This window comes from Neofelis nebulosa, chromosome 12, assembly GCF_028018385.1.
Source record: "Neofelis nebulosa isolate mNeoNeb1 chromosome 12, mNeoNeb1.pri, whole genome shotgun sequence".
NCBI classification, from domain to species: domain Eukaryota; kingdom Metazoa; phylum Chordata; class Mammalia; order Carnivora; family Felidae; genus Neofelis; species Neofelis nebulosa.
In genome coordinates this window covers 5,602,834-5,615,453 of record NC_080793.1, presented here as the reverse complement: position 1 = coordinate 5,615,453, position 12,620 = coordinate 5,602,834, and the positions used below count along the sequence as shown (strand labels likewise).

The window sequence follows — 12,620 nt, the reverse complement described above, 5'->3', positions numbered from 1 at the left end:
CCTAGTATCTAGAAGTTAGAGGAGCCACCCCGTGAGTCCGGTCACAGAATTCTGTGTGACCACTGCGTAGCATGTTGTCAGAAAATCATTAAATACGTGTTGTGTGTGACATGAAATATATGAAATAATCACATAATGATAATTGTTAGATCCAATATATAAAATATGGAAAAGGAGAAGACCAAAACCATACTGGATGATCTCAGTTTGGAGGTCTCAGTGTGGAAAAAAGGCTAGAAATCTGTCACCATAGTCGTTTACAGCTGCGAATGGGGTTAAGGGGAACTTTTCTGCTTTTCTGTATGTTCCAAATCTTGTTGAGGAAGCATTCCTAATTAGTGTGGATGACTTACAAGGAAGGAAGGGAAGGAAGGCACAGGAGAACTTTGTCCTACCCTGGCCTTCTGTCCCCGGATGTTTGGCTGTATGCCCTCTGTGTTCCCTAAGGAACAGAAAGCAGTACATTGTGAGAACAGTGAAGTGCCCGCAGGAAAGCGGAGAAACAGATCGGCCCTCAAAATGCTCGCGTTTTGAAACACCTACACTTGATTAGTGTGATTAGCCCTGTAAGGAAACAAACCGGGAAATGATCTGTTTACTTGTTTATGAAGCTGTGGGATCACAGAACTTGTAAGTGGGGCAACCTGGGTGTGATGTCAGGGGCAGGGCTCGAATGTGCTTAAAATTCAGTAAACAGAATTTAATACATTGCATCGTACAGTGTGGAGGAAGGTTTTGTACCTGACCTGTGTGCCTCCGTTTGGAGCACAGATCAGGGAAGGTAGAGGTGAGCGTTGATGCTCCGGATGCCGGTCAGGGGGAGGGTTCCGTGGCCTCTGGCCTGGAGCACTTGTCCCCTGGGCAGTGGGGCCCCATTCGAGGTTTCACACTCCCTGCCCTGGTTCTGAATTCACGTTCAAGCGCATGGGAGAGAATGGCTTGACCCGACAGCAGGAACATTCTGTTCTGAATCTTGTTGGATTTCTCTCTGCTAATTAAGAAGTTGGCTTTTGTAAAAGTTTTGTTAAAGTACGTGATGGTAACGGAGAAACCAGACTCTCTTCTCCTTTATGACAACCCTATGGATTTTCTCCTTCGCGTGCCTTTTTTTTTTTTTTTTTTTTTTTAAACTTCCCTTTCTGCAGAGTTTAAGTTCTTAAATCTGTATAGTTTTTTGGTGCATCTCTGTTTTTAAGCCCTTCTAAATATTACCTTGTACCCTACTGAAATGCCTTTTTAGAAATTTATGTTGAACTGCCTTGTCACCAGAAAGAAAGGGACTGTTGTTCCTTTCTTATTTGAGCTCTTTCAGGTGGGCTATCCCCTCGCTGCTGCACTGCGTGCTTAATCCCAGTGTTTCTTGATAGCACGCTGGAGACATGACCTCCCCATAGACCTCCAGTGGACCCCGGGCTTTGTTTGTTAGTATAATTTACACACAAAAAACCACACACACCCTGAGTGTGTAGCTGAACGTGCTCCTCCTTGCCCTCACTTTTGACTCTGCCTCCCACCCTTGTCGAGAACCTCCGTGAGGTTTTGTCTGGTTACGCTGTCCTTTGCTGCGGGCCTGGCCTGCTTACCCTAAGCCGCTTGTTCCTCTTTCTGTATCATCTTTGTACAGCTTTCATCCTCTTTTTATGTTCTGGTAATTCCCTGATGCTGCTTGTCCCCTGGGTGTTCTCCATTTTATACTTTCACTGTTACGGTCGTGGTACTTGGACCATTCACGCTGAATTCCTTCCTCTTTGCCGTCACCAGGCGCTTGCTGGTCCCGGAGCGAGAGACGCTGTTTAACACCCTCGCCAACAACCGGGAAATCATCAACCAGCAGAGGAAGAGGTTGAACCAACTGGTGGACAGTCTCCAGCAGCTCCGTCTCTATAACCAGACCTCCCAGTGGAGCCTTCCCTCGGATGTTAGCTCCCAGAGCAGCCCTCACAGGTGTGCAGGAAAACAGGCCCGGCAATGCCACTGGCACTCGATGAATCTCGGGAGTCAGGTGCAAAAGTTGTAGTTCGGATGTGGGTTTGAAAGTGACTCTGCTGTCACCTGTGGGATCCTGGTCAGGTTCCTCACCCTCTCTGATCCTAAAAAAATGGAGGTAACAATACCTCCGTCAGAGGATTATCAGAGTGAAATTAAGTGTGCCTGATGAAACAGGTGCCAATAGATGACGGCAGATTCTACAGAAATAGTGTTGTTCTTTTGAAAATCAGCTGGTAGAGGGGCACCTGGGTGGCTCAATCCATTAAGTGTCTGACTTCAGCTCGGGTCATCATCTCACGTTTCGTGGGTTTGAGTCCCACATCGGACTCTCTGCTGTCTGTGCAGAGTCTGCTTTGGATCCTCTGCCCCCCCCCCCCCCCCGTCTGCCCCTCACCTGCTTACTCTCTCTCTCTCTCTCTCTCTCTCTCTCTCTCTCTCTCTGTCAAAAATAAACATTTTTTAAAAAAGAAAATTAACTGGCAGAATTAGGTTGACAAACTTTTCTAGAAACTCAAGACTTGTCACTTTGAGCAGAAACTTTCAGACCCGACAGTTAGACAGTTTTCCCCTGAAGTTCCTAGGGTGATTTTGTGGTTGTGCCTTTAGGCCAGATGCGCTTTGTGCTGAAGCACTGTTGGTGCTGTGTTTGCTGGTCGGGGGGGGGAGGTTGGAATCTGTCTCCTTTTGGATTGACTACACTGATGGCTCAGATCTCCTGTTTCTATATTAGGGATGCTCTCATCTCTGGCATTTATATTCGGGGAGATTTCTCAGGTCGTAGTCGGTTTGTAGGTAACCCTGTCCTCTTTTCAGTTTTGACAGTGACCTCGAAAGTCTCCGCAATGCCTTGTTGAAAACCAGCATAGAATCCCACACCAAGCCCTTGCCCAGAGTGCCGGGTAAACACCTTCTCCGTCTTCACCTGTCTGTTCTCTTCTGTTGACACCTTAAAAAACCAAGTCTTAAGTACTTAACGGTTCTTGAATTTCTTGCAGCCAAACTGTCCCCCGTGAAACAAGCACAACTGAGAAACTTCTTGGCCAAGAGGAAGACGCCTCCAGTGAGATCCACCGCTCCAGGTAAAGGTCCTGAATTTTTTAGCCTAAAACACGCAGTACCTGGTGTGGAAGTAGGATGGGAGTCTGTGTGTCTGTGTTTTCCTTTGGTTCTTCATGGGAAATAGAGAACATGTCCCCAGAATCTGTTGTCCATCTGAATATCGGAGTAGGGAGCAGATTATCCATACAGGACACGGCAGTTGGAGGTCGTCGTTTTGGCTTTGACGCTGTATTCCGCAGTCCTTAGGTTATATGGCGGTCATTCCCAAGGGTTCGGAGGAGACTGAGCTGGCTCTAGGGATCCAAGTCTCCGCTTTGTATGGAGATGTTTTACTTTTCTGTTTTGTGTGGGGTTTTAGTAGAATTGCATTTGGGGGAGAGAAAATCACTTAAATAAAGAAACTACTGGTGAGGGAATGACAGTGAAATCACACTTGGCTGGAAAGAAGCTTTGTAACTTATGAAACACTATTTTTTTCCCTTAACTTATCTAGATTTATTGTCTCCATTTTCTTCTTTCAAAAATACTTGTCATGTGTAATTTCATACATAATTTTGCTTTGCTTTAGTGCTCATATCTGCTTTTTTCTTTGAAATTCTGTTTTGAGTTGAAACTTTTTTACACCAACAGATGCTCTTTGGTAATTAAAATAGAAGAAAGAAATTTAGGGGCTCCTGTGTGGTTCAGTTGGCTAAGCGTCCGACCTTGGCTCAGGTCATGATCTCACGGTTCGTGACTTGGAGCCCTGGATCGGGCTTTCAGCCCAGAGCCCGTTCTCGATCCTCTGTCTACCCCACCCGGCCACCTGCCCCTCCCCCTCTTGCACACTCTCTCTCAAAAATAAAATTTTTTTTTAAAAGAAATTTAATTTTCACTGTATCATGATTTATTAATTTTTCGCTAATCATATAATGTTGAATTAGGTAAAAAGAGACCAGAGAATTCTTAATAGCTTTTTTTTTTTTTAATCTAAAGAATACCTTGAGGACTCTGTGCTAAGAGAGAGAAGCCAGTCGCGAAAAGACAAATACCGTATAATTCTGCTTATCCTTAGAGGATTTCATTCTTTTTTATGTTTCTACACACACACACACACACACACACACGCACGCACGCAGCATGCAGCACACATGCACCTCACATCGTCTTAATCCATTCACCTGTCAATGGACACTTGGACTCTTTCTGGAATTTGGCTATCATAAATAATGCTACAGTAAACATAAGAGTGCATGCCTCTGAATTACTGTTTTTCTTTGGGTAAATATTCAGTAGTGCAGTTCCTGGATGGTAGGGTAGTTCTATTTTTAATTTTTTGAGGAACCTCCATACTGTTTTCCACAGTGGCTGCACCAGTTTGCATTCCCACCAACGGTGCACAAGGGTTCCTTTTTCTCCACATCCTCAGCAACCCTCGTTTCTTGTGTTTTTGATTTTTAGCCATTCTGACAGGTGTGAGGTGATACCCCATTGTAGTGTTGACTTGTGTTTTCCTTATGATGAGTGATGTTGAGCATCTGTTCGTGTGTCTGTGGGCCATCCGTGTGACTTCTTTGGAAAAATGTTCGTGTCTTCTGCCCATTTTTTAATTGGATTATTTGGGGTTTTTGGTGTCAACTTGTAGAAGTTCTTGGATTTTGGGTACTAATCCTTTACCAGATAATTTGCAAATATCTTCTTCCATCCCGTAGGTTGTCTTTTAGTTTTGTTGGCGAAACTTTTAGTTTTGATGTAGTCCCAGTAGTTTATTTTTGCTTTTGTTTCCCTTCCCTCAGGAAACCTGTGTAGAAAGGTGTGGCTATGGCCGATGTCAAAGAAATTGCTTTCTGTGCTCTCTTCTAGGATTGTTAATGGCTTCGGGTCTCACATTTAGGTCCTTGATCTATTTTGAGTTTATTATTGTTCTTAATTTTATTTATTTGTGAGAGAGAGCACGTGTGTGTGCACACATGAGCAGGGGAGGGGCAGAGAGAGAGGGAGAGAGAATCCCACGCAGGCTCCACGCTGTCAACGCAGCGCCCAACGTGGGGTTCGAGTCCACAGAGCGTGACCTGAGATCATGACCTGAGCCGAAATCAAGAGTCAGACGCTCAACCAGCTGAGCCACCCGGGCTCCCTTTTTTTGAGTTCATTTTTGTGTGTAGTAAAATTAAATAGTTTAGCTTCATTCTGCTGCGTGTAGCAGTTGGGCTTTCCCACCGTCATTTGTTGAAGAGACTGTCCTTTTACCATTGTGTGTATTCTTTCCTCCTTTGTGAAAGGTTAAGCATATACTTGTGGGGTTATTTCTGGGTTTTCTATTCTGTTCCATTGGTCTATGTGATCTATTTTAATGTGCTAGTACCATACTGTTTTTTGGATTTTTGTTTTGTTCTGTTTTTTTGTTTGTTTTTTGGTTTTTGGTTTTTGGGTTTTTTTTTACCATACTGCTTTGATTACTTTAGCTTTGTAATAGAACTTGAAGTCTGGAATTGTGATGCCTCCAGTTTTGTTCTTCTTTTCCAAGATTGCTTTGGCTGTTTGGGGTCTTTTGTGGATCCATACAAAGTTTAGGATTGTTTGTTCTAGTTCTGTGAAAAATGCTGTTGGTGTTTTGATAGGGAGTGCGTTAAATGTATAGATTGTTTTGGGTAGTATCGCCATTTTGACGTTATTTGTTCCTCCAGTCCATGAGCACGGCACGTCTTTCTGTTTCTTTGTGTTCTTTCCAATTTCTTTCGTCAGTGTTTTGTAATTTTTAGAGTACAGGTCTCTCTATTGTTTTTAATGAACTGATTTGAAAATAAGTTGCAGACAGGACTTGTTACTCCTAAATTAACCAGCATGTGTCCTTTAAAAGCAAGATATTCTCTTACACAATAATACAGTGGTCAGGGGTAGAACATTTAACATTCACAGAACACTGTTACCAATATGCAGTCCATACTCACAGTTTGCCAGCTGTCCCTCTTTGGGCCTTCATGGCAACTCTTTTTTTTTTTTTAAATCAAGGATCCGGTTTAGGGCTGGACATTGCGTGAAGTTGTCATTCTCTTTAATCTCCTTAACTTGGCTTTTGTTGTGAGCTTTACTACCTGGAGCCTGTCTCTCCAGACACTGTCATTTGGTTTTGCCTGGTTTTTGAGGGTTTGGCCTGCTGTCTCCGTCCATTCATTTATTCTCTGGATGGATTTCTCTTGTTGCACAGCAGGTTTGTTAAGAGTCCTCAGTCGTCACGGGAGGCTGTGATGGGTTTTGTGGCTGTTTATGTGGTATTTGGCTGTATAAATGTGCCGCATCTGTTCATCCATTCTCCTCTTAGTGGGCATTTAGTGTTTGCGGTTTTTAGCTGATGGAATAGAATGTTGTTCTGAACATCTTTGTGCATGTCCTTGGGGCACATACGTCCTCCTCTTACTTGGCCACGTGGCTCGGAATGGAAGTGGTTTGTACTCTGTCCGCACGCTCGGCTTTGGTGGATTCTTCTGTGCAGTTTTCCAAAGTGGGTGTACCAGCTTATTTTACTCTTACCGTCAAGGTAAAACTATTTCAGTTTTCTGCATCTTTGCCAAGCTTAATAGTGTCAGTTTTTTTTCCTTTGAAACTCTGGTATAACCCTTTTACGTGTTCCTAAATATTTAGTTAATAGTTGACTTTCGTGAAGTGTGTGACGCCATCTTTGCTCATTTACCTATGGGGTGATCTGTCTTACTGATTTGTAAAACTTTTTATTCATTCTGGATACCAGCCCTTCGTGGTTATATGGGTTGTAGGGACTCCCTCTGTTCCTCGTTTCCCTCTCGGTGATGTCTTTTGGCAAAAACAAACGCTTAGTTTTAAAATAGACTTACCAGCCTTTTCTTGGGCAGTTGGTGCTTTCCGTGTTCGGTTTGAGAAATCCTTCTGTAGGACGGGGTAACAAGAGTATGCGCGCACTTTTCTCATTGTTTGGAAATGTTAACGTTTTGTGTTGCAGATTTAGATTTACCACCTACCTGGAATTGGTTTTCTTCTGAACGATGGTATTGAGGTATGGTTTACATAAGATTCATCTTCTATAAGCATAGAGTTTGAGAATTTTTATTAAAACTTATGGAATCGTATCGCTGTCACCACATTCCAGTCTGGGAACACCTGCACCCCTCGGGAAGTTTTCTCATGCTTCTTTGTGGTCGTTCCGTCTTCTGCCCCCGGCAGCCACTGATGTCTTTTCCTTCTGTGTGGATCTTCCTTTTTTGGGAATTGCATATAAATGGGATCACATCTAGTTTTTCTGTTTGGTTTCTTTCACTTAGTGTGTTTTTGAGGTTCCCCCGTGATGCGTACACACATAAGTAGCTCGTTCCTTTTCGTTGCTGAATAGTTGTCCATCGTGTGGATGTATACTGTCTGGAATTGATTTGTGCCTGAGACATACGTGTTTTGTATTTAGATAGCTGATCATCCCAATAATATTTATTGAAAGGACCCCTTTCCTCACTGCTTTGTGGCCACCTTTGTTATAAATCAGTTATCCTTGTGTGCAGGTCTGTTGGTCTCACACACTGGTTGGAAACCACTGCTACTACGTTGCCTTAATTAACTCCTACTAAAATAAAGCCTCAGTACTGTTCTTTTTCTAAATTCCGAAGCTGTGCTGTCTAATACAGTAGGCTGTTTAAATTAAATTAATAAAAACTAAAGTTAAAAATTCAGTTACGCAAACCCAGTAGCCACATTTCAAGTGCTCAGTAGGCGCATGCGACTAGTGTTTATTGTGACGGGAAACATAGATGGAGTAATGCCATCATCACAGAAAGCTCTACAGTCTAGGACAGGGGTTGGCAAACTTTTTTTCTTAAAGGTAGTAAAGGGGTGCCTGGGTGGCTCAGTCGGTGAAGCATCCGACTTCGGCTCAGGTCCTGATCTCACGGTCTGTGAGTTCGAGCCCCGCGTCGGGCTCTGTGCCGACAGCTCGGAGCCTGGAGCCTGCTTCAGATTCTGTGTCTCCCTCTCTCTCTGCCCCTCCCCTGCTCACGCTGGGTTTCTCTCTCTCTCTCTCTCTCGCTCTCTCTCGCTCTCTCTCTCAAAAATAAACAAATGTAAAAAATATATGTATATACACATATGTATATATATGTGTATAGTAGGCTTGCTGGCCCCATGATTTCTGTTGTACCTGATTCAACTCTGCCCTTGTGATGAGAAAGCAGCTATACACGGTATACAAACGAATGGGCTTGTCTGTGTTTCGATAAAACTTTATTTATAAAAACAGGTAGCTGCCTCATGGTCTTAGTTTGCTGACCTGTGATCTAGAATGCTTTGGCTCTCGCTTTCCATCTCCATATTAATATCGGAATTGTCTTGCTAAATTCTGTATCCCTCAACTCTAGAAGAAAAGTTGAGATTTTGATTGGGATTGCATAAAATCTCGAGACTGACTTGAGAGAATTGATGTTTGTACAGTGTTGGTCTTTCAGTTCCTAGACATGGTGTGTGTTTAGTGGGGTCTTTAATTTCTCAGTGTTTTCTTCATGACAGACAAACACATCTTTTATTGGATTTATTCATAGAGTTTCGTATTTTTGATGTTCTTAGAATGGTGGGTTTTTTTCATTAAATTTCGTTTTATGTTAGATGTGATAATAGAAATATATTGGATTTTTTCATGTTTGATTTTGTATCCAGGAGCCTAGCTAAACTCATTTATTCCAATAATGTCTGTGGCTATTTCTTGGACTTTCTATGGGAATGGTTATAGTCTTCATAGACACACTTTGTTTCTACTTTCTTGTTCCTCTATTTTTTCTTTCCTTATTTCATTGGCTAGGACGGTCGGTGCAGAGTCCATTAAAGTGGTGAGTGGGCATCCTTATCTTGAGCTCAAAGGTGATACTTTGTGTATGTTCCCCATGACATGGGACGTTTGCATCTACCGATAATGATTTCGGTCTTTCTTTTTTCCTCTTAACCTGGCATTCTGCCTTTTCTAACCTGAGTTGGAGTTTAAGCAGAGAAAGATTCTTTAGGTTTCAACGGGCCCCTTTTCTCCTGCCAGGAGGTAGCTGCATCCTTGAGCCCAGCAGGGAGCGGCTCATATCAGCTATGAGGACAGCACCGCTGGGAGACTGGGCCTCCCAGCCTCCTGGCCTCTGCGAGTGAGCATAGCGCTTGTATGTCTCATCCAGTGGCTCTCCCTCCATCCAAGGTCAGCGAATGGCCTCCCGATGATGAAGGAGGAAACTGCGAGGTCTCCCGGGCTATATCAGACCTTGGGAGTTACGTAGTAACGTCAGTCTCTCTCTATCCAGTTCTTGAAGGCAGTGGATGTGAATCGTCTTTTGTTGCTATTACCTCTCGGGAACGAAGATTTTAGAGAACTCTTTTAGAGCACGGTGGCCCTGAGAAAATGTGAGGTTTGTGTTTGTTCTCTGCACACTCTGTTACACGGCTTTGGTGGCTGAAAGCACCACCTTTAGTGGCTGAAAGCATCACAGATGTGTAGGGCAGAAGTCCAGGCGCAGAGGGGCTCAACTGTGTCCTCTGCTCAGGGCTCCTGGGCGGAAGCCAAGATGGTGGCCGGGCTGGGCTCTGGCCTGGAGGTTCTGGGGAAGAATCCGCTGCTAAGCTCATTCTACTTGCTGGCAGAATTCAGTTCATTGCAGCTGTAGGACTGAGGTCCGTGTTTCTTTGCCACGTGCTCCCAGCCCCTTCATCTGCAAGCCAGCGAGAGCACGGTCTTCTTATGCCTCAGCTCTCTGACTTCCTCTGCCTTGAAATGCTCGTGAGATTTTACATTGGACTCACCTGGATGATCCAGGCCAGCCTTCCTATCTTAAGACCCACTGACGAGTAACCTTAATTATGTCTGCAGCATCCCTTTGCCGTCCGACGAAGCATAACCTTATGGGTGTGGCACCAGGGGCAAAGGTCATGGGGTTACAGTTCTGCCTCACACAGGGTTCAGTCTTATGTGATATTGTTTAGGACGTGGTCAAGTTTTTTATTTATTTTGAGAGAGACAGAGACGGCGCAGTGGGGGAGAGAGGGAGAGAGAGGATCCCAGGCAGGCTCCACGCTGCCACCGCAGAGCCCAATGCCGGGCCTGAACCCACGAAGAAGCCGTGAGGTCGTGACCTGAGCTGCAACCAAGATTCGGGTCCTTAGCTGACTGAGCCACCCAGGCACCCCAGCCTTCCTAACCATTAGTTATAAAGTCCAGTCATAGCAATTTTTACTTTCTAGGGTAGTTAGGAGGATTAAAGGGGATCATTTATATAGATCCCTTTCACGGCACCTGGCGCCAAGTACGGTCTCGGGAAATCTGCACTGCGCTTTCACTAGCAGTGCCGGTGGTTTGGGATGGTATTTCTAAGTGACCCTGTTGTATAAGTACGTGCGCGAGAATACTCTGGCAAAGTGCTGTCCGGTAGAACTTTCATCGACCAGAGAAATATTCTATATTTGTGCACTCCACTATGGTAGCCACACGTAGTTGTTGCGTGGCCGGTGAAGCTGACAACTCGAAATTTTCATTAAATTACTTTCAATTATTTTTGTCGCACCTAGTCCCATTTGGCTCACGGCCACCAAATTGACGAGTGCAGCAGTCCCAACAGGGAGCGATGGGTTTCGGTTGTATTTGCCTATTGCGACAAAATCTTGCGGAGTGATGGGCCTGTAAGGCAGGAAGTCAGATGTTAGCAGTGGTCTTAAACAACCTGAGAAAGGGCCGGGTCTTTTGTTTGGTGTATGGTTTTTCTGGTATACGGGAAGTAATAATGTATTCCAAAACGGCAGGAAGCCTTCCTTCATCGCTTAACAGGAGGAAAAAAAGAAAAAGCGGGAAAAGTCAGGATTAACTTCAGTGACTTTTTTTTTTTTTTTTTTTTTAACCTAATTGATTCAAAAGAATCAGTCGATGGTTGGGCGTGTTGGAGGCACCGGGACTGAGGACATTCAGTCTTCCCAGTTCGTGTGACGCCTGTTCTTAAAAGTTTGTTGTTGCAAAGTGACTCTTTGGTGGACGCTTGTCTGGTACTTTCCTTGGTTTGTTGTCGTTCTGCCTGTGAGAGCTTCTGGTGGGGGCTCGAGGTCTCCTGCATTTGCATGTATTCCGTCTCTTACTTCACATTTTTTGTTGTTGTTTGTTCGACACTCAAAACGTTCCCGCCCTACGCAGCTCGGGTTTTCAAAGCTTCCTTTGAGCAAAGACCCAAAACCATATGTGTTCACCTTCCACCACGGCTTCTTCCACTTAAAATAAGTCATCGCTAAAGTGTTTTTAAACCGGATAGTTCTCCGTCGACAGTGAAAGTAACATAGCTCTCAGACTCGCTTGAACCATCTCTCTTGTGTTTGTTTCGGGCTTGGTAGCCAGCCTGTCTCGGTCAGCCTTCCTGTCGCAGAGATACTATGAAGACTTGGACGAAGCCAGCTCCACGTCGTCCGTGTCCCAGTCTTTGGAGAGCGAAGACACGCGGGCGTCCTGTAAGGACGAAGACGCGGCGGTGCAGGCCCCTCGGCACGCGCCTGTGGTTCGCACCCCTTCCATCCAGCCCGGCGTCTTGCCGCAGGCAGCGCCTTTTGCCAAATCTCACCTGATTCACGGTTCACCCGGCGTGATGGGAACTTCGGGTAAGTAAGCAGCGAGATCCCTGTCAGGTTTGGGTCCGATGGAGGAACTGTGCCACGGTCACCCCCGTAAGTCCAGTCCGGCCCATCCCCGCTAGTGTTTCAGAAATGAGAAGACAAATTCAAAGGAGGTGGGTCCCCTTGAAAGAGGTAGGAAGGAGGGACCCGGCCGGGCTCACACTGACACAGCTTCCCTGTTGAGTCTAGCTTGTGTTTCTAAAATAGGTGTTGGAGCAGCCGGCTGGCTCAGTTGGTGGAATGAGCGACTCTTGATCTCGGGGTCGGGGGTTCAAGCCCCATGTTGGGTGTAGAGATTATATATAAACATGCATAAAAACAACAACAACAAAAACGGTGGTTTCAGGTGTAAGAGGAGGAGGCTGTCTGCCTCACTCTAAAGCCACATCTCCGTAACTCATGCCTTTCAAATCCTGGCTCGTTTCAGCTCATCATTTTAGCCATATCCTGCTCCGGACCTTGCCAGCTGCCATGCTTGCCCCAGCACTGGCTCACAGAGGTGACCACTGTTGGACTGTCACACCTTCGTTCCAGAGTGTCAGGATTTCACACTGAAGTGAAATTGAGAGAGAACACTCGTGAGCAGGGCAGAGGGAGGGAGAGAGAGAGCGAGCTTAAGCAGGCCACATGCTCAGTGTGAAGCCCGGCACAGGGCTCGATCTCACAACCATGAGATCACGACCTGAACCAAAATCAAGAGTCAGCCACTCAACCGACTGAGCCGCTGAGCACCCCACACTGAAGTGACTTGTAACAGGGAACAAGCACTTACCGATCGGGAGGTGCTGGAATGGAGAGATTTTTATGAGAGGAGAGCGAGGCGTTGACCTCTGTTGGCCTGTAAGTTCTGTCTCGGTCTCTATCAGAGGAGATGCTTGTGTCAAGTGCCGTAGCTGGCAGAGTCGAGCAGGCACACGGCACGCGGCATGTTTGGAGCATCGAGGCGCCAGCCTGGGAGT

At 45.3% G+C, this 12,620-nt stretch overlaps 1 protein-coding gene across 5 annotated transcripts in view; it reads left to right on the top strand.

Annotated features, from left to right (window-relative positions):
* The window catches only part of NUP214 (nucleoporin 214), a 97,133-nt gene that overhangs the window by 31,711 nt on the left and 52,802 nt on the right, over positions 1–12,620 (top strand). For all 5 annotated transcript variants that reach the window (XM_058693788.1, XM_058693789.1, XM_058693790.1 and 2 more), the window contains exons 19-22: positions 1,762–1,944; positions 2,803–2,888; positions 2,985–3,068; positions 11,386–11,646. In XM_058693788.1, coding sequence (XP_058549771.1) covers positions 1,762–1,944; positions 2,803–2,888; positions 2,985–3,068; positions 11,386–11,646 — 614 coding nt within the window. The remainder of the gene's footprint in view (positions 1–1,761; positions 1,945–2,802; positions 2,889–2,984; positions 3,069–11,385; positions 11,647–12,620) is intronic.